Source organism: Cnephaeus nilssonii (genome assembly GCF_951640355.1).
Source record: "Cnephaeus nilssonii genome assembly, chromosome: 5".
NCBI lineage: Eukaryota > Metazoa > Chordata > Mammalia > Chiroptera > Vespertilionidae > Cnephaeus > Cnephaeus nilssonii.
This window is the reverse complement of record NC_137076.1, coordinates 103,835,077-103,857,150: the sequence shown is the minus strand read 5'-3', so window position 1 is coordinate 103,857,150 and position 22,074 is coordinate 103,835,077. Positions and strand designations below refer to the sequence as shown.

The 22,074-nt window shown below is 43.8% G+C and overlaps 1 protein-coding gene across 2 annotated transcripts in view; it reads left to right on the top strand.

Moving 5' to 3' along the window:
• UBTD2 (ubiquitin domain containing 2) overlaps positions 1 to 22,074 on the top strand; it is a 41,251-nt gene that overhangs the window by 2,189 nt on the left and 16,988 nt on the right. The window contains exon 2 of one of the 2 annotated variants that reach the window (XM_079771351.1): positions 140 to 222. In XM_079771351.1, coding sequence (XP_079627477.1) covers positions 198 to 222 — 25 coding nt within the window. In that variant the 5' untranslated portion in view covers positions 140 to 197. Of the gene's footprint in view, positions 1 to 139; positions 223 to 6,560; positions 6,981 to 22,074 lie in introns of those variants that run through there. The other variant, XM_079771350.1, reaches the window with a different exon arrangement.

Sequence of the window (22,074 nt, the reverse complement as noted above, 5' to 3'; positions counted from 1 at the left end):
AGCAGTTTCTCAGCTGTTCTTTGGCTTTAATGACATTGATGTGTGTGTGTTTTTTTAAATGCAGCCTCTCTCTTTTTATGATCATATGTCCTCCATTTGTATTTGACTGACATTTCCTCATGATTCCATTCATCTCCAGTCAGAGTTCTACAGAAGAAGCGCTGTCATTCTCAAGGAATCCCATTTGGAGTCAAACAATGTCCACTTGGTCATTTGGTCAAGGTACTGTGCATTTTTTCTTGTGTTATTACTATTTTCTGCTTGTGACGTCTGTGGGGTGATTGTTTAAAATAATGCAAATATCCATTTTTGCCTCATCAGAATTCCTTCATGTATTTCACATTCATTGGGGATTTTTGCCTGAACCAGTCTTTACTAATGTATTAGTCAGATCAGGCTGCTATAACAGAATATCATAGACTGTGTGGTTTAAACAGCAAACATTTATTTGTCATACTTCTGGAGGCTGGAAATCTGAGATCAGCGTGCCAGCATGGTCAGGTTCTGGTAAAAAAACCTTTCCTCTTTGTATTCTCACAGGACAGAGAGAGAGGGGGAAAGGACAGGCTCTCTTCCTCTTATAAGGGCACTAATAACATCATGGGAGCTCCACTCTCATGACCCAATTACCTCCCAACAGCACCGCCTCCAAATACTATCACGTCAGGGTTTCAATATATGAATGGGGGGAGGGGCCTAAACATTCAGTTCATAGCAACTACTATGGTTGACAAATGATGATTTTCCCACTCCAGCACTTCCTTCAGATCCAAACCCACTCTTCATTGCCTGCTCTGTGAAAATGGACATGGGCCCTTTAAATATTGTGCCTTTGCCAGTTGGCACAGTGTTTAGCTTTGACAGTAGAGGGCACCGGAGAGACACTGCCCGAGGAATTCCCATTTGCTCGCTCAGTAGGCTCCCACAGCATGGGTAGCTTCTCCAGGGCCAGGCTCCTGGGACGTGTGCAGCCTGTCCGCCCATCTTCTGCAGCGCAGACGGCGTCTCTTGTGCAGCAACTTCAGGACACAGGGCTGCTCTAGCAGCAGGCTCCTGCAGCGGCAGCGGCTTCTCCAAGGCCCAGCTCCTGCAAGACACAAGAGCCCCTCAGGTAGTTTTACGGCATAATAGCTCTGGTGCGATAGCGCCTATGATATCTTTCCAGCGCCCTACAGGGTGGATTTCCAGCAATTTCACTGATGTCTCGCTACTATTCACCAAAGCAGGGCCATGTCCTCTTTGAGGAGGTCTGGCTCTTAACCCTAGAGCCGTGGTTGGCAAACTGCGGCTCGCGAGCCACATGCAGCTCTTTGGCCCCTTGAGTGTGGCTCTTCCACAAAATACCACGGCCTGGGCGAGTCTATTTTGAAGAAGTGGCGTTAGAAGAAGTTTAAGTTTAGAAAATGTGGCTCTCAAAAGAAATTTCAATCGTTGTACTGTTGATATTTGGCTCTGTTGACTAATGAGTTTACCGACCACTGGTCTAGAGCAAGCATGTCAAACTCAAAGGCTAACATGAGCCAAATAAAAAGGTTTAGGTGTATGTGGGCCGCAAAAAAAAACAAAAGCTTCAATTTTCATAGAAACATAGGTTTGTTCTGATAGAGACGTGCTGAATACAAAAGGCTGAAATAAATGAGTCATCATTAGCATAAAATAATAGAACATTTTAATAACAATATTTTTTCTTGAACATTCACTTACCAGACACTGAATAACTGCACAAATTAATAAGCGTAATGCAAATAAACCTATTATTCTTGTTCTCCAAAAGCAAAATATTTCCTGTTGCGCACACCAAACAAGTCACTACAAGATTAATGACGTGGCAACCGGCTGCTAAAATATTCGCTGCTGGTATTAGTGGAGAGAAATGGTGCGCCTGCGCGTAAGGGAAATTAATGCAACACGATTATAGTCATCAGTCATTAGTGAATGTTGTAGTTTGTTATTAATAATTATGTATAACAGGATATTGTAAAAATTAAGTTACGAAATTTTATTAAAATGTTTCTTACACACCATTATATTGGCTGGGCCGCAAAAATATTCCTTGTGGGCCAAATGTGATCCGCGGGCCCCAAGTTTGACATGCTTGCTCTAGAGCAGGGGTCCTCGAACTTTTTAAACAGGGGGCCAGTTCACTGTCCCTCAGACTGTTGGAGGGCCAGACTATAGTTTTAAAAAAACTATGAACAAATTCCTATGCACACTGCACATATCTTATTTTGAAGTAAAAAAACAAAAAACGGCAAAAACACCTGCATGTGGCCCGCGGGCCGTAGTTTGAGGACGCCTCCCTTAGTGTACCGTCTCAGCCCTGGGGGCATGGCTGCTGCTTAGTCAGCACCTTCTATACTTCAGAGTTCCTTTTCCCTTCCATGAAATTGAAATATCAAAACTAAAGAAAGAACTTTAAAGAAAAACAACTATAGACAAATATCCCTCATAAATGTACATGCAAAAATTCTGAACAAATTTTTGGCAAATTGAATACAACAGCATATTAAAAAGGACAAACATGGTCAAGTCAGATTTATCCAAGGAATTCAAGATTAGTGTAATATTTGAAAATCCATCAGTGTAATTCATCATAATAACAAACTAAAATGGAAAGGCCATATCACCTTAGTATATGCACAGTCAGTCATTTTCAGAACATTTCATCTTATTGATGCAAAAAGGCATTGGCAAAATCCAAATCCATTCTTGATTTTTTTTAAAATATATATTTTATTGATTTTTTACAGAGAAGAAGGGAGAGGGATAGAGAGTTAGAAACATCGATGAGAGAGAAACATCAATGAGCTGCCTCCTGCGCACCCCCTACTGGGGATGTGCCCGCAACCAAGGTACATGCCCTTGACCGGAATCGAACCCAGGACCCCTCAGTCCGCAGGCCGACGCTCTATCCACTGAGCCAAACTTGTTAGGGCCTATTCTTGATTTTTTAAACAACTCAATAAACTAGGAAAGAAAGAGAAATTCCTCAATCTAATAAAGGACATCTATAAAGACCTACATCTAACTCTTACAATAAAACAAAAAAAGAAAAGCCAATTAAAAATGGGCAAAGGGTCTTAAATAGACATTTCCCCAAAGAAGATATGCAAAAGACCAACAAGCACACGTAAAGAGGCTCAACATCATTAGTCACTAGGAAATGCAAATCAACACCAGTGAAGTACCACTGCATACTCAATAAGGTGGCCATAGTAGCAAGAACAATAACAATTCAGAAAATACCAAGTGTTTTCGAAAATAGAGAGAAAAAAAAGAAAGAAAATATGGAGAAATTTGAACCCTCACACATTGCTAATGGAAAGGTAAAGTGATATAGCTCCTGTGGAAAACAGTTTGGTGGTTTTTCCATAAATCAAACATCGAATTACCACATGACCCATCATTTCTACTCCCAAAAGAATTGGAAGCAGGTATTCAAACAAAAATCTGTACACAAATGTTTATAACAGCACTATTATACAATAGTGAAAAGGTAGAAACCACCCAAATGCCCATCAACTGATGAATGGATTAAAAAAATGTAGTCTAGCCACACAGTGGAATATTATTCAGCCATGAAAAGGATGAAGTACTGATGCTGCAAAATGTTTGAACCTTGAAAACATTATGCCATAAACATTATAACCAGTCACAAAAGATTCTGTTTAGACAAAATGTCCAGAATAGGCAGATCTGTAGAGACAAAAAATAGATTAGGGCTGGGCTGGGTGTTGGTAGGAAGTGGGGAGTGACTGCTAATAGGTATGGGATTTCTTCTTGGGGTAATGAAATGTTCTGAAAATGACAGATTGTGCATATACTAAAAACCATCAAAGTATACACTTTAAATTGGTGGAATATATGGCACATGACTGATCCTCTATAATAAAAGGCTAATATACAAATAGACCAAACGGCAGAACAACCGGTCGCTATGACGTGTGCTGACCACCAGGGAGCTCGCACAGAACATGGTGGGCGTCGGCCATGGCAGGATGGTGGAGCAGGTGAGTGGGGGCGCCAGATCAAGGCAGGGCGCCGGTCACTGTCATCGGGGCGAGCCTCTGGTGGTTACTGAAAATTCTTTGCTCCCACGTGCCAGGGTCCCGCCCCATGGTCCCGCACGGTGCTTGCACCTGCTGCCAGCCTGGATGGCCCCTCAGGGGTAGGGGGAGGTAGAGAAGCCCTCAGGGCCGATCAGGGCTGGCAGCTGCTGCTTGCTGACGGAGTGGAGCAATTGGGGCTGGCGCGGTCAGCAGTGCGAGCGGGGCCTGAGCGGTCAGCGCATGGAAGTGGTGGCAGTGGGAGTGGGGCTGCCGGCAGACAGGGGGGCAGACAGGGGACCGGGGCTGTGGCAGGAGGGGCCCGGGTAGGGGTGCAGAGGATGGGCTGAGACCCGCCCCTGTGCCCACTGCAGCCTTGAGGCCCACAGTTCCTTTTAAGGTGCACCAATTTGTGCACTGGGCCCCTGGTATCTCAATAAAGATGTTACAAATAATAGAAAAGTGCACACACACCATGAAGGCGCTTTCTGTGGAAGGTTTTAAGTGGATTAGGCCTCACCATAAGTGTAGATAAGTGAAGCTCGACGTAAAGAGCCCCCACAGAGTTTGGATCATTGTCATGGCCGAATTTTACAGGAGAAACAGCTACGCGGAAATTTAAGGTCACATAGCTAGTACAGGATGGAAGACAGAGTCCAAGCTAGGAGCTAGATGCCAGAGTTTGTGTCCCTGCTCTCAGCTAACGGCAGAATGGAGAACATCCATGGCTGTGAATCTCAGTGAGCTAGCTCTCTCTCCCTGCCGCCAACTCCAGTGCTCATCAGAAAGCACTCATCACTTGGGTGCCTACCATCTGTTTAATAGACATCCCAGAAGTCTTGGTTTCAGCAATTTCTAGAGCAAAAATCAGGACAAAGCAATCCCTTTGAAGATATTCAGCATGCAGCTTCTCTCCTCCAGGGAAGTGATGTCTGCCTACAGGAATACTCAGCTGAGAATAAGATAGAAGGCTGTGTGACATAGTGCCTGGATGTCAGAGCAACCTGTGCAAACTCAGGAGAACAGCCACATGTAAGCTCTTCTGAATGTTCATGACTATCCAGGGCAACACTAATTCATCAGGATAGATTTAATAGAGCATACTTTTCTCTCACAAGATATTTCTGTGCTTTAAGTATACGGATTTGTTTGTTTGTTGAGCCCTCATTTTTATCTGATCATCAAATGAAGAGAAGGACCAAAATCTCTGTCTGCATTTTGGATTATTTCTGTGTGATAGATTCCCATATATGAAATAATCCCAAGTCAAAGGGTGTGAGCATTTATAAAGGTTCTTGAACCTCATTGCCAAATTGCTTTGCAAAAAGATGGAACCCATTTACACTCCCACCAGCAGTGTATGAAAATATATTTAAATGCAAATTCCAAACTGCAGAGAGGCTCCTTCTTGGGTATCTCACTTAAAATTTTGTTTATTGCTAAGCAAAACCTGACCTCGGGTGTTAAAAAAGGAAGTCTGATATAAAAGGGGAGCAGATAGTTAAAACAGCTCTTAGGCAGAAATAAGCTTTAGAAAGGCCCAAGCAGGATGATAAAAATTTTAAGGCATCATCACAAGAAGCACAGTTCTGAAGGGACCATTAACAATTTGGCTTGGATTGGGATAGCAGCCGCCAAGAAAGTCGGGTGTGGTCAATGTACCAAATTCCAGTTTAGAAAAAGGAGTGTATTTTATTTATTTACACTTCACGTTGTTCCAAAGACAATTTTTAAGATACCGAAAGGCAGGAGAAGGAGCATTGTGTATGAATAATCAATCCCGTGCAAGTGAAACAAACCCACGCCCCTAGAACTACTGTCAAGTCTTATCTCTCCTGCGGGCCGTGCCTCGCCCCGGTAAATCCTGAGTTCAGTTTGCAACCAGTGATCGCCGCTTCTAATAATGGGGCACAGCGATTTTGGGGGGCATGCGGGTGGGGCAGGCAAGGGAAAGCCCAGACTCGGGGTACCAGCCCACCGAATTCTACACGAACTCTTACGGTGCTGGGGCCTCAACCTTCAGCCAGGATCCCCCTTTGCCAGCTACTTGGGAACCGCCCGGTCCCTGCCTGCGAGTCTTCCGTGACTTCTGTGCCCCCGCCGGGAAGAGCGGACTCCCGAGGGGAGCCGGAACTCGACTGCGCCCCTTTTCACTTTCTCACTTCGTTCCTCCTTTCCTGCTCCCTCTCCCTCCCTTCCTTTTCTCCTTGCGTCTCCCCTTCTCCCCCCTCCTCACCTCCTTCCCCTGCCCCTGCCCCCGGACCGACCCTCCCCCTCCGCCCTCTTTCCTCGCTGCGGAGCCCCCTCTCCCCTCCCCACCGCCTTCCTCCTCCCTCTCTCCGCTCGCGGCCCGCTCTCGGCCAATCAGCGCGCAGCGGCCCGCGGCCCCGCCCCCCGGTGGTTCCGGGCGGGCCTGGCTGAGCCCAGGCCGCGGGTGCGGAGGGCGGCGCCGCGGGGCGGGGGCCGATGGGGCCTGGCGGGCGGGGGGCGCGGGCGCGGGGCTCGCCGGGACGCCGGTGTCCGGGGCTGTGAGGGCGAGGCGGGCGCTGCGGCCTGCCCGGCATGGGCCAGCCCCGGCCTGGCGGGGCAGAGCCGGAGGGGAGAGCGGCGCGGGGCCAGGCCTGCGGGGCGGGCGGCCCGCCCGGGGGCTGAGGTAGAAGTGGGCGCGGAGGAAGGGGCCGAGCCAAGACGGTGGGTGGAGCGGCGAGGGGGGCGGAGGCTGGGCCGCAGCGGGCGAGCGGAGCGGCGCGCCTGTCCGGAGCTCGGCGGCGGCGGCGGCAGCGGCGCCTGAGGAGGCGGAGGCGGAGGCGGCGGCGGGCCCTGACGAGCGCCCGGAGGTGGCGGACGAGGCGCCGGGGGCCCCCATGGGCGGGTGTGTGGGCGCCCAGCACGACTCCTCGGGCAGCCTCAACGAGAACTCGGAGGGCACCGGAGGTAGGTGAGCGCCAGGGGGCAGCCTCGGCCCCCCATTGTTCCCGGCCCAGGCCCGGCCACCTGTCCCGGCCCCTGCGAGCCCGCGGGGAGCGCGGCCGGGGTCCCCGCGCCCCTTTGTCATCCCCTCCTCCACGTCACTCCGCGCCCCGCTTCCGGCCGCCCGCAGGCCGCGGGGTCGCCCCCTTCGCTCCCCGCCCCGCGAGGAAAGTCCTCCGCGCGCCGGGCATGTCGCCCTCGGCCTCCCGACCCTCCCGCCTCGGCCGGGAAACTCGGCCAAGAAACTGCCTCCCTGGCCACCTCCTGCCTCTCCGGCCCGTTCAATTATTCAGGAGCGGGATGGCGGCGCCGGGGCTGCAGGAGCGCGGCGCGGGGGGCGGGGAGGGGAGCTCCTGCACTCCCTCCGCGGGCCCCGCCGCGGCTCCGCACCCTGCCCTGTGCGGCCGAGCTGGCCGGGCTCAGCTTTCCCGAGTTTCAGATGACAGCTGCCTGGTTGGTTCCAGTTTGGCCATTTAAACCTGCAAGTTTCTGGAGCCCGGCTGGGGGAGCCTCCAGTGGCCACAGGCATTACTTTAACGCGGGTGGGGATCCGGCTGCCGCTCGGGGTGCTGGGCCAGCTTGCCTTCGGGGTGGGCTAGTCAAATTCCTATCCCGCTTACGTAAAGGGAAACATGTAGGATGGAAGTACAAATGCATAAGTGTCCGACTTCCCGGTAGGACCGGTACCTCAAAAGTTTTCTAACACGGAACGCACTTCTACTTGCTTGTATCCTAAACAGTTTGCTGAGGAAAGGTATTTTAATTCAGTCGGTCTTGTAGTACAGCAGTGTAATAATAAAATTAATTCTGCCTTTACTTAAGTGACCTTCTACCGAATTCATGCTATAGCTTGTGTGCAGGTTAGAATGTTTTACTTAAAGAGGAAACATCTAGGAATAACGAAGGACAGTGTTGGTTTTGGTGCGACCTTATGTTAGATGTCTCACATGTGGGGCATATGTATAAGTTACTAAATTAAATCGTTGGGGGATAAAAGAGTTTACAACTTTTTCTTAGACTAAAAGTTGTTGCTTGCCCTGTCACTTCAGCTCCATCTATAAACCGTGCACACACCTCACTTTCCGTTAATGAGTTTCCTGAATTGCATGATGCTTAGCCTTGCCACTTCATTAAAGTCTGTGGGTATCCTGTATGATGGCTAAATCTTGGGCAAATAGTTGGAAAGGTCAGTGGAGCGTTTCTGAAAAAATTGTCCAGGAAAACTACTTTAGAGTGCATTTAAAGTCATACCAGTCTTTTTTGGTGGCATATTAACAGAGATCCTCAGCGACAACAAAGCAGGAAGATAAAAAGTGTATGATTTAAACCACAAAACAGCCTTGGGTTAAGGTCAAATTGGGGGTCACAGTGATTCTTCTTGCCTTTAAAGTGGTACTTGTTATAGGTGCTGTTTAGTTTTAATTAAATTGTTTTACACTTACGTTGAAATTCAAATAAACATTTTTTCCTCTTCTTGGTAATAAACTTGAGCTAGTTTATTTCTTGTGATAGTGTGACTTAATGACCAGCCATGCATGCTAGTGTGGGCTTTTAAGAGCATGAAGTCTTGGGTTTTGGCTACTTATTACCAGTGGTATCTAGTTAGATAGCTATAGTATCAGTTTCTTTGAAAACTGAGTTCCCTGGACCTTAAGCAGTGCCATATTTTTCCAAATTAAAGTTTAGGAAAAAAGGAACATAAACCTTTATTTTCTTCTGGAGAGAAGGCATGGCCTTGGGGTGGAGGAAGGAGCTGTGTGGGATAAAGGATTATTTCTGGAATTTAATTATGGAAGCCTCTATTTTCCATTATTGTCCTGATAGTTAAGAGTTAATTGTGGTTTAAAGGAATTAGTTCAGGTGAGTGTTTCAGGTTAACAAATTAAATAGTTCTTGCTGATTACAGTAAGTTTTTGGTGGGAAGGGAAAGACTATTTTTCCTAAGGGTGTTGGCACACCCTTTGCATTTCAGACATTTAGTAGTGGTTAGTAGTTGTAATCTGGACATATTGGTTATGAAAATGTCCTTTATCAACATGGGATAAAGTACAGTCTTCTGATGCTTTTCATGACAGATTTAAGATTTTCATGACAGATATAATTACATTCACAGTGTCATGCAAACATCATAGAATGGCAAATAATTGTGTGTATACCGAGAAAAACTTCCTTACTAGGTGCATTACTTGTTTGAAGGAATTTGAGAAATTTTTGCAAAAGACTGTAGAATGTAGAAATGATTTAATTCATGAAAGATTTGTGTTATCTGAAATCATTTCTAGCATCTTACTTTGGCATACCTTGCCTAGAATTCAGTTTTTGAGTTTTAGCTACTTTGACCATCTTTTAATGCCTAATGTTAGTCAAGACAGGTATATTTTGATAGTTATTTAACAGTTCTCTCCACGATTTCATGCTCCTAGGATTTTCTATTGTTTTGACATTTTTAGATAGCACGTTCTGTATGGTTGTCTGCCTTATTATGATGACATTGTGATGTTTAGGACCTCTAGATTAGGTTTTAGCTCATGGCATTTGCTAAGGAATTAAATCTCGTACGATTTTTAAAAATAAGAACTATGGGGTGGGGGAATAATAAAATGAAATTAATTGGAGACAGCCAACTCGCTTCTTTGTTCTCTTTAATGACCATAGTGATGTACAAAGATTTTTACTTGCTGGGTGTGTCATTTATTTCATACATTGTGATATTCCAAAAGGACTGACCTTGGTGGTCACAAGTTTCCAGGTTTACAGGAGGATAACAGAATAATGGACATTCATTTTTTAATTTATAAAATATATTTTTATTGATTTCGTAGAGGAAGGGAGAGAGGGAGAGGGATGGAAACATCAATGATGAGAGAATCATAGGTAGGCTGTCTCCTGCACGCGCACCCCTTTCCCCCCGCCCCCTCTGGGGATCAAGCCCGAAACCTAGGCATGTGCCCTGACTGGGAATTGAACCATGATCTCCTGGTTCATAGGTCGACACTCAACAACTGAGGCTGGGCGCTAGTTTCATTTTTTAATGGTAGTAAAGACACATAAAATTTGCCATATTAAGCCCTCGTCAGAAATACGATTTGCAAATATTTTCTCTCATTTTGTAGGTTGTAGTCTTACTTTCTAAAATGAAGTCCAATATATTTTTCCTTTTGTTACCTGTGCTTCTAGCTTTAGTTTTGTATATATTTAATCCTTTGCTTATTGGGAAAGAATAACTCTGTAGTCAGTAATTCACAAATCTTTTAACTAACATTCTTAACTATGAATAGAAAGTTATTTTAAGTTTATTTCCTCTGTCTAATCTGGTAAAAAGGTTGATTAGCATTGAAATGGTTTTTAAAAAGTTGACAAAGGTAATTTATAAACCCACTTCAACTTTTTCTTAATCCAGAGATGATGGTGTGTTTCCTAGGGATGCATTTTACTCTCAGCAAGCATTGACTACCCACAGTATGCCTAACGTTGTATTGGTTGCTGTTCTAAAAATGGAAATCATGATCCAATTTCTTGAGTATATAAAAATCACTTTTTAGGAAAGCATAATAGAATATGCACACGTGAAACAACTATAAAGCACTATATAAACATATAAATATACCATAGGATAAACTGTGAAAGTGCTGAAGGTGTAAAGGAAAACAAAATTATCTCAGCTGCTCAAAGGTGTGAGGTATGGTTCTTCAACTAGCAGCATTAGCATCACCTGGGAGCATGTTAGACCTGCAGAATGTCAGGCCCCAACCCTGGCCTAATGCATCAGAATCCGCGTTTTAACAAGTTTCCCAATGATTCTTGCACACAGTCATCTGGGGGAGGTTAACTGAAGGTGTAAAAGTGAATGACTGCTATAAGTAAGTGAAAAAAGGAAAGTGCTAAGAATTTAGTCATGAAAATTTCATAAAAGGTGGAGAAATGAGAAATCGCCTCTCAGGGCCTGACCATGGTAAGTGCCTTAGTAAACTGAATTTTGTTGAAATATCGGGAAACAGGAAAATAGGTCTGACTCTGAAACTGATAGATCTGATTGTATTTGAAAAGATCATTCTTATAATTTCAGAAGATGATTTGTTAACTTTTCATTCTAATGGGTATTTGCAGAAATTCTAGCCATGGTTTGTTACTCATGGTCTAATAATACTAGACTTCTTGGACATCCAGCCCCAGAATATACCAATAGCCCTTGTATATTGAGGTTGGTGTCCTTTAGAGAAACACATTCTCTGTGAGACATGAGCTACTTTCTTCACCAAGAATATCTTGCTTATCTCTTCCTTATATATTTTCGGTGTCCCATATATTACTTCTACACATTACCTCACTTGGTTGTTTATTGACTTTTCTTATGCTTCTATTCTTAGGGCTGTGCCTATAATAAAAAAAGAAAGCAGTTTTGAGAAGGAGGAGGGCTGAAGATTTGGTCTCCTTCTATCCCTAGTGTGACAAGAGAAGTAAAATTATTTCGTATTTTCTGGATTGTTGAGCTCTGGGGCTTTATGAGAGTTGATGGCATAAAATTTCGTACCATTTGGAGAGAGACATCCTGTGAAATCGGAGGCATTTATTTGATGTAAAGCAGAGGGTGGCTGATTTTACTAGTAGGAGTGGAGTTGTGAAGAGCAGACCAGAAGGAAAATAGGCAGCAAGTAGGTGTAGGTTGGAAATACAATGATATCCTGGGTGAGTAGATGTGGTAGTATGAGAACTGAATTTAGGTCAGGGAAACCTGAGTTGGAAAATATTGGGATATGTGAAAAGCTGAATCTTCTTTGGGAAGAGATTAAAGCATTCGAGTTTACATTGCAAATTGCCATAGGATATTGTGCCCCTGCTTAATAAGCTACCTTCCATTGGGCTAGTCCCACTCTTTTTAATTTTTACCCCCAAATTGGTACTCTTATATTTTCTACTTATATAAAGTACTAGCAGCCCGTTTGCACGAAGATTCGTGCAATAGACCTTCATTCACCTGGCTGCCTGCACCAGTTTTCTGCCGGCACCAGGGACCCAGGCCTTGGCTGTGGCCACCGCCTTCTGCCTTCTTTCAGGGTCGGGGCTTGGCCCGGGGCGGCGGCCTTGGCTCTGCTGCACCCCAGCCTCCCTGCTACGGATCATAGGAGCCGACCCCCCCGTGGTTGCCTGTGATCCATGCAGGCTCCCCGCTGGTGCCCAAGGCCGGGAAGGCCTCCGCCCGAGGCCTTCCCGGCCTTGGGCTCGGCCGCACCCAGCGTCCCTGCTATGGATCGTAGGAGCCGACCCCCTGGTCGTTGCCTTCAATCCGTGCAGGCTCCCTGCTGGTGCCCGAGGCTTTCCCGGCCTTGGGCTCCGCCACACCCCAACGTCCCTGCAACGGTTTCCTGGTGGGCGTGGCTTGTGGATATAGCGAAGGCATGGTCAATTTGCATATTACTCTATTATTAGGTAGGATAATATATTTTTATAACTATACTAGTGGCCCAGTGCACGGATCTGGCACACTGAAAGGAAATTAATTGTGCCAATAGTTGTGCCAATAGTTGGTCTTCAGATACATTCTGTCGATGACGCCGGCTTCTTTTCAGAATGTCAACAAAAACAACCAAATTCACGATCAACAATGACAGGTCGAAACACGCATGCGATTGGCACCAGCGAGAGCTTTATATGTATCACGCATGTACTAGTCAATGTTTATTTTTAAATTGCCAGTGCGCGTCATATGTACCGGCTGGTCGGTCAGACGGATGGTTGGTCACTTAGCCTTTTATATATATGGATTTCTATATTTTCCACTCTGTTTTATATTTTTAACACAAAGGGTTGAGATTTCTCCCACCCACTCCACCCCCAGTTAAGATTATATTGGAATTTATGTTAGAAGGGATTTCAGAGAGGAAAGGAGAGGGAGAGAGAGATAGAAACATCAATGATGAGAGAATCATAGGCTGCCTCCTGCACACCCCCTACTGGGCACGGAGCCTGCAACCTGAGCATGTGCCCTGACTAGGAATCAAACCATACCTCCTGGTTCTTAGGTTGACGCTCAACCACTGAGCCACGCTGGCTGAGCTGGAAAGGCATTCATTATTAAAGAAGATTCTTACTATGGATATTAAATGTACTGTTTTGGGGGTGTGTTTTTTTTTTACTTCTGATTTTATTTAGGAATCAGTTGCTAGTGCTTAGGCAGAAGCTTTAAGCCTTTAGAAATGTTAGGAGTCTTCATTCCTCTGATTTTTGATAGCTTTAGTCTATAACACCTCTCTTTCTTATGGAGAAATTTTAATAGATTTTATTTTAAAATCCTATTCTCTTACTGTAAATGCAAAACTTAGGCAGCAAATTTTGAGTAGTACTGTACTCAGGTGAGTCTCCTAATGAGAATGATTATTGAGTGTTAATCAATAAGGAACTTTTGCCTTTATGTTAATGGTTAGTTATCTCTCTTGTGGCTTTTGACCAAAACACATTCTTCTCTCATTGCAAGAAAGCAGTAGGTTGGTTTTGGTAAGCAGCATGATCATGTTAATTGGGCATGGTGATCAATTTGCTGATTTAGTGATTCTCTCATTTTTCCTTACTGCAGACCACCTGAATGGTTTATCTTCATTTGGTGGACCACTGCACCTGATTCTCCCGTCGCCCCTCACCATCCTTACCCAGCTTTCTGCTTCTACTTATCGGGCAGTACTAGGCTACCAGTAAGCTCCTCATGATTCACTGGTAGTTCAAGGACCATAGGTTCAGACTTTACTAACGCGTATGTACTTAAAAATGCATGTGTGTTGGCCAAAAACAATCAGCATGTATTCATCTTGCATCAGCTACTTTAACTTGCAGTCAGCAAGAATCAAGTTTGTTTCTGAATATATTCCATCCATATATTGAGCTGAGAGGTTAAATATTGCTGAGTATACATTGGGTATTATACCATATTTTTGCATGTTTGCAATAGAACTTGTAGAAGTTTCCATTGTAGTTCTGTTTTCAGACATGAAATTTCTGTTGAAGTTAGATATCAAAGAAAAAATATGTGTGAAAATTATTTAAAATGAATTTTACTTGTGTGGGGTCTTAATGGTATATATTTGCTGAAGACTTCACTAGGAAATGAATTAGTGAGTTTGGGGCTTCTCTGATTAAATTCTTACCCTCACAGGAAACCCTACAGATAATTTTTTGCATTTAATGTAATTGGCTTGTAGGTATAAGCAAGTCAGACTGCTTTTTTGCATTGGTTCAGATAGTGCTTTGTTTCTATATCAAAGGGACAGAGTAACAAATAGTCCAGAACATTTAAGTTACAAATCTGCTTCATGATAAACTCATGTTCAACTTGGGGCAGACACTTTATTTTTTAGGTGAATTAAGATGGTTCTTCTGAAACTTAAAAAATAGCCAGCCTCCATTATTTCTGATTTCTGCTCTGTGAAAGCAAATAGTTTGTGGTCTAATGGAGGAATCATACATTTAAATAATTAGGAAAAGTTTTAAGTCACTATAGATGCAAAAAGTAGTATTGGGAAGTTCAAGGAGTAGTAAGGGAGCAGGGCCAGAAAACTTAGCTAAAGAGGTGGCATAAGAAGTTGGTCTTGAAAGAGGAGCAGATGTAGAAAAGGCAGAAGGGAATTCTGTATGCAGAGGAAATAACTTGTATAGAAATATGAAAAAAAACAACACATGGCATTTGGGGGGACTGGCAAGTAGCTTGGGGAGTGGATAGGTGAAATTTGAAGTTATTAAGGTATGTTGTCAACCTTGGAAGGCATAGTTAGGATAATTGGACCAAGTCGTGAGATAATATTATCTATCCTAGCCTATATAATAAAAGCCTAATATGCTAAATGTCCAACCGTTTGACTGGCCGTTATGACATGCACTGACCACCAGGGGGCAGACGCTCCGACCGATAGGTTAGCTTGCTGCTGGGGTCGGACTGATCAGGACTAGGTAAGATGGGCCAGACACGCCCTGGAGCCCTCCCACAGTCCCTTCCCAGCCCCGATCGTGCACCAGTGTGAGGGACCCCACTGGTGCATGAATCCGTGCGCCAGGCCTCTAGTATATATATAAAAGCCTTCTCTCTATATAAAAGCCTAAGTGACTATTCAACCATCTGACTGGTAGCTATGACGTGCACTGACCACCAGGGGGCAGATGCTCAATGCAGGGGCTGCCAAGCTGTGATGACTTGGCAGCTGCAGTGACTTGGCATCTGCGGTTCTCGGGTGATGTACCCGGAACGGGAGAGGAGGAAGCCCGATTCCAGGGTCCGTCACCTGAGAACCACCCTCTTACCATCCGGAACCCTTCAGGGGATGTTGGAGAGCAGGTTTCGGCCCGATCCCCGCAGACTAGGCCGAGGGACCCCACTGGTGCACAAATCTGTATACCGGGCCTCTAGAAGGTAATACTGGTTAAATGCTTTAAATTTTTGTTTTCTTTTTGTACATCTAACAGTTATACTAATTTCCATTCACTGCTACATTCTGAGGTTATTTTATACAAGTTTCTGATGTACTAGGTTGTCATGGTCTTTAACAGATCTTGTAATTTTAATGGATTGTCACATATTAAGCATAAAAATTGTTAGGTTTTTTTTTTTTTACGTGTACATATATGTGTTTGCTCCAGATCAGTCTTTGTCTCTTGGGTCCCAGTTTTCTGGCACATGGAAAGAGTTTGGGTTAAGTTTTGCAGCTTGCCTGAGTTTTAATCTCTATTGAGAAAAGGCCTTTATTAGCAGTGGTCCTTTGGACTCTGTTCCTTCCATTGTTGAAAAAAAGAGAATTAGATCTTTTTTTAAAAAAAATACGTTTCTTTTTATTTTTTTAGAGGTAGAGGAAGAGAAAGAGAGTGAAACATTGATGAGAGAGAAACATTGATTGGCTGCCCCCCAAAAGCCCTCTACTGGGGATCGAGCCCACAACCTGGGCATGTGCCCTGACCAGTGCACATGGTCACCAGTGACCTCTCAGTGCAAGGGACGACACTCAACCAACTGAGCTACACCGGCCAGGGAAAAATAGATAATCTTTATCACGGCTATATCTAATTCTTGTTTGACACATTTTAAAATAATTTTCAAGTATATTGAGAAGTTGAAAGACTAGTACAATAAACACTTGAATATCTGTCCCCTAGATTGAACAAATGTGTGTGTACATACACATATACATTTGCTTAACTGAAAGTGAGCACAGACATCATGACACTTCAACATGCATCTCTGAAAATTAGGGTTCTCCTACATAACCGCTGTCTCCTGCATAACAGCTAAATACCATTATTGCTCCTAAGAAGATTAACTATTATTTCCTGATTTCTAGTCCATAAGCAGAATCCCCCAGTCATCCCAAAAGTGTTTTATAGCTTTTTTTTCAAACTAGGATCTAATCAGCATTTAGACATTGCATCTGTTTGTCTCTTTAATCTTTTAAAATCTAAAACAACTCCTCTCCCTTTCCTTCCCTATGACATTGACTCTTCCACCCCCAACATTGATTTTATGAAGAGTCTTGTGGAATGTACCACATTCTGGATTTGTTTGATTGTTTCTCTGTGGGATCATTTAGTGTATTCCTCTAGCCTCTGTATTTTCTTTAAACTGGAAATCAGGTAGATCTAATTCTAATAGAATATGATTATTTCTAGGTTACAATGGTCCCAAAATCCAAACTTTATCCAGTTCTTTTCTGCTAACTTTCACACTAGGATAGCCTTTCATTAGTGAATAAGCCTGAGCCTGAAAAATCATTTGGTCTGGCCCAGCCAGCCATTAGGGGTGAGTTAAATGTTTGACCAAATATAGCAGGCTAATTTTTAAGTTGACAATTTTGTATAGACCCTCAAATGATGTTATAAATATCCAAGTGGCCCTTGGCAGAAAAAAGATTCTCTACCCCTGCTAAACTTTCATAGAACTATTCTTCGAGTACTATTTCCCTTCTCCCATTTCCCCCCAACTGTCAAACGACAGTTTCCTTTATTGAGGAATAATTGACAAATATAATTTATATTAAAGTGTACAGCATCATGATTTGATAATAGCTTTTCGGTCATTTAAGGTTTACAAATATAATTAACTAGAGGCCCAGTGCACGAAATTCGTGCATTGGGGGGGTACCCTCAACCCAGCCTGTACCCTTTTCAGTCTGGGATCCCTCTCACAATCCTGGACCACTGGCTCCTAATCGCTCGCCTGCCTGCCTGGTCGCCCCTAACTCCCCTTCTCCCCCCCCCCTGCCCCCGCCAGCCTGGTCGCCTCTTACTGCCCCTCCTGCTGGCCTGGTCACCCCCAGCCTCCAGCTACCCCCCTCTGCCGACCTGGTCGCCCCCAACTGCCCCCCCTGCTGGCCTTGTTGCCCCTCACAGCCCCCCCGCCGGCCTGGTCACCCCACGCAGCCTGCTGTTCAGTCGTTTGGTCGTCCCTCACTAATCCCCCTGCCAGTCTGGTTGCCCCACACAGCCTGCTTGTTCAGTCGTTGGTCGTCCCTCACTAACCCTCTTGCCGGCCTGGTTGTAGGCAGCCATCTTGTGAGGGTGTGACAGTCAATTTGCATATTACCTGTATTATATAGGATGAACACGTGAGAAGAACGATGATTGTGATAGGCTTTTTGTTGTAAATTTTTGTTTTTAAAACGTCTTCACATACTTTTTCTTGATTCTTATGAGGACTCTGACCTTAAGGCTGATATTAATATCTTCATATTACAGAGAATGAAACTGAGGCATAGAGAAGTTTTAATCTAAGTAAGGAATAAAAAGAGTAGCCCAAACTGTAAGCTCTCTCTTCTGTTTTCTAATTCAGTATTCTCTCCACAGATGGTGAGGGATTTTGGTTGACTTTTCTTTCCTTGCAGCAGAAATGTGCATGGGTGTTTCCCTTCATGGCAGTAAACACAGTTGAGTTGAAGTTAATGGAGTGTGGTTCTTAAGGATTCTTTGTGTTCATACTCCAAAGTGGAGATGGCAGCAATAAAAAAATGAAGTGGGTAATTGTATTCGATCTTAGTCAACAAATTATATTGCATCTCACAAGATAGAAATTTTGAACTGAGTTCTTAATCATGTAACTGGAGCAAATGGGGAAAAGTAATAATGTTCATCTTTTTTTGTGTCCCTTTACTCAGTTATCTTCTTCTTGTCATTGCCTCTGCTGCCTCTCCCAGACTGAATGTTTTCAGCTTAAAACTCAGTTTATTCAAGCCTGACTTGAATTTAGTAGTTGAACTGTGTTGGGGAAACAAGTTTTCTTGAAGTACAAGAAAAGAAGGCTTTGTCTAATCTGGAGGAAGCTTAATAAAGTTTTTCTAGGCCTGTGCTCATAAACCACACTTAGTGGAATATTAGAAAAATCCATCTGCCTCGAATCATAAAGTGATGATTGTCACAAGGGGTGAGTTGAAGGAGGTTACATGGAAGTCCTCTCTGATTGGTGTAGCCAGCAGTTAAAGGATGGGGACTAGAACTTGGAAGTGAAGGAGTGTCTGTACTTAGAATATCAACATATGGACATTTAGAACCACCTCCTGTTTTATAGTAGACTAGAGGCCCGGTGCATGAAAATTCATACACTGGAGGGGGGTCCCTCAGCCCGGCCTGCCCCCTCTCACAGTCCGGGAGCCCTCAGGGGAGGGAGGTGACCTGGTGATCCGGGGAAGGTGATGCCCCATCACACCTCTGCTGCTGCCACTGCCGGCAGCGGCGCAAGCCTCGACCAGCCCTGGTTACCTGAGCCTCGGGCAGCCCTGGGCGGCTGGGCAGCTGACACCCGAGGCTTGCCTGCGCCTCAGGCTGGCCCTGGGCGGCTGGGAGGCTGAGGGGACTGGGGGACTCCGGAGGCAGGCGCTTGGCAAGGCTGGGCCCACCCCAGCCTTGCCCCATGCCTGCCTCTCTGGCGGGGCTGAGGAGACTGAGCATCATCATCTTGTGGCTGTGGGTGCTGCCATCTTTGCAATGGTGTGAGGGTCAATTAGCATATTCCCTCTTTATTAGATAGGATTAAAGGAGCAGACACCATCCCTCTCCTGGAGTGTCTTATTCAGAAGTGGGGTGGGAATCCTATGGTGGTTCTATAATATGGTTTTATTATAATAGCTTGTGCTTTTCTGGCAATCACCAATAAATTTCTGCCTTGGATTTTAGTTATCCTGGAAAAAATTAATTTTAACTTGGTGGTGATTAAAAGCTTTTGGGCCTTTGATCATTGTTGTGTTCCCCAAAATTAACACAGAAAGCCTGTGGAACAAACCCTTCCGTGAATTTGGCTTTTGCTGCTCTAGGTTTGTGATGGTTGTACCCTGTCACAGATAATTACTCTCTTCCTAATTGACTCAGAGTAGTTTAGATGCCTTTTAATTCTCATCATTTTGAACTGAAAAAATGAGATGTGCTACTACATTTAATAAGTAGGACATATTGAAAAGTAACTTGAGAAACAATAAAATGATATCTAATACTTCTGGAATGAACATTGAATTTTTAAAACATTTAAGCTGTAACAAGAGCTCTAAGAAGGGGGATTGCTTATATGGCTTTTGTTTTTTACTTACTTATTTTTTATTTTTTATAGAGAGAGGAATGGAGGGGGGGGGGGGCGAGAAACTATTGATTGCCTCCCATACCTGTCCTGACGGGGGACTGGATATCAAACCCGAAACCTGGGTATATGCCTTGGCTAGGAATCAAACCCGCAACCTTTTGGGATGATACTCCAACTAACTGAGCCACACTGGCCAAGGCTGCTTATCTGTTACTGAATAAAAGGTAATACTCTTGGAAGCAATCTGAATTGGTCAATCATGAGATACAAAACAGGTTTTTCAGTGTGTATGTTTTCTACATACAATCATTACAATGTACTGACTAGAAGTGAGAATGTAACTGCATAGAGCAAGCTCTCTGAAATCAATAAAAATACATTTTAAAAACTCTTTGAAAAAAATTCAAAAAAGCATATTTAAGAAAAAGTACTTCTCCCACTACCTAACAAACATTTTGGTGTACACCTTCTAGACTCAGGGTGTATAGCTATATGTATAAGATAGAGAGCAAAATGGGCTCGTATGGTCAGCAAAATGGGAAGTGCTTTTTGAGGTCATTGCAGCCACAGCTTCCAGAGCAGTTTGACTTTTACTGATGTTCTCACTTTGAACTGTAATGGGAATGTCATTGTTAGCTTTTCATTCTTGGAGGGTTGGTTTACCCCCTGTATTTTTTTTTTTTTTAATTGGCTTGGCTATCTGTTTTACAGTTAGGAATTAGTAGAGACACCACAATGATGTGAGAGATGCACATCCCAGGACTTAATCTGATGAATATGGTGTCAACTAGAGTGAGGGGAATCCCTGCTGTAATTGGGCAAGATTCCCAATGCTTTATGTTGGCAGTTTGCAAGAATATAGTGTTTCTTACTGGTAGTACTTCCTTCTGAAAGGGGCAGTTAAATAACCTAAAAGTTAGGCTTGGGATTTTGTAATGGTGATAACCAAAGATGAAATTGAGAAGTATTAAATTACATCCAAGATACCTCTCTCCTTTCCCATGAATCTAACCCAAGGGCAGTGCAGTTTCTGGTAGTTTTTCTGTTGTGATGTTTGCAGCAAACATCACTTTCTCCAAAACTTGATAGGGAGGTAGTGAATTTGATGTTTAAGTCCCATTTCTGCTCTATGGATTTTGTATCAAAATCTTGGACAGACCAAAATACTATTATGTTTTATGGTTCTATTGAACCTACTCTGATTCTTACCTGCTCTGAAAAAAGCAAGAGTGTTTTGACTGCACTTAGAAACCCATTCAAGGAGAAGGACTTGGCAAGTGAACAAAATTTTTAAGTAAAGTGTGCTTACCCACATTTTTGCCAGGCTCTTTAACAAACCTTAGAATTTCTCAAGCAATGGAGACTTTTCAGATTGATAAGGGAGACCACCTTGAAAAAAGAAACTTATGGACTGCTAATGTCTGTCTAAGAAACACTTAGTACTCCCTTGGCAGTGGGATTGGGACTGGCACCAACATACTTTTGGTAATTGGTGTATGCTGGGAAATACTGTGTTGTTTGGGCATTTAGGATCAGTACCAACTTGGTATGCCATCCTAAGCACTGGTTCATATCTTTGAAACCTCATGGAGACCCAAGACCTTACAGATGGATTGATCATGTAGTTTGACTTTGGGAGGGTAGGTCAAAGTCTGGGAGTATGTTGAAAATTTATTCTAGTAACTTTAAAAATATATATTTTTATTGATTTCAGAGAGGAAGGGAGAGGAAGAGAGAGAGAGAAACATCAATGATGAGAGAGAATCATTGATTGGCTGCCTTCTGCAGGTACCGAGCCTGCAACCCAGGCATGTGCCCTTGACCAGAATCGAACCTGGGACCCTTCAGTCCGCAGGCTGATGCTCTATCCGAGCCAAACCGGTTAGGGCCTAGTAACTTTTATTTTTAATGTGGTCTTTTACAAACCTCAGGGAACAGTTTATTTTTATTTTTTTAATATATGTTTATTGATTTCAGAGAGGAAGGGAGGAGAGAGAGATAGAAACATCAATGATGAGAGAGAATCATCGATTGGCTGTCTCCTGCACCCCACCAGGGATCGAGCCTGCAACCAACTGCTGAGCCACACCGGCTGGACTATTCTAGTAACTCTTAATGCCATGAGGTAGTCTTAGTGGCTAAGAATATGAACCTTGGAGTCAGTCAGTCTATGTTTGAATCTCAGCTATCCTACTTAGCTGTATGATATTTGGGAGATTTTTTAGAAATTCTATTTATTTAATAGACATTTAGGTATTGTTTTTTTTTATATAGGCACTGACCTAATTGTATGAGAAGTATTACTTCATTAAATACTTGTACCAATCCTGTGAAATAGATATTATTGTCATCTCCCTTATCCTCTTCCCCAGCTAAGTACTTTACCTTTTTAAGTTTGTCTCTTCATTTTATGATGGAGTTATAAGTCTCAAAAGATCTAATTCTGACCAGACACCCTTATGGTGTCCTGGATCTTTGGGGCCAAATTGGATCTAGGTTAATATCATAATTGCTCTCCCAAACCCA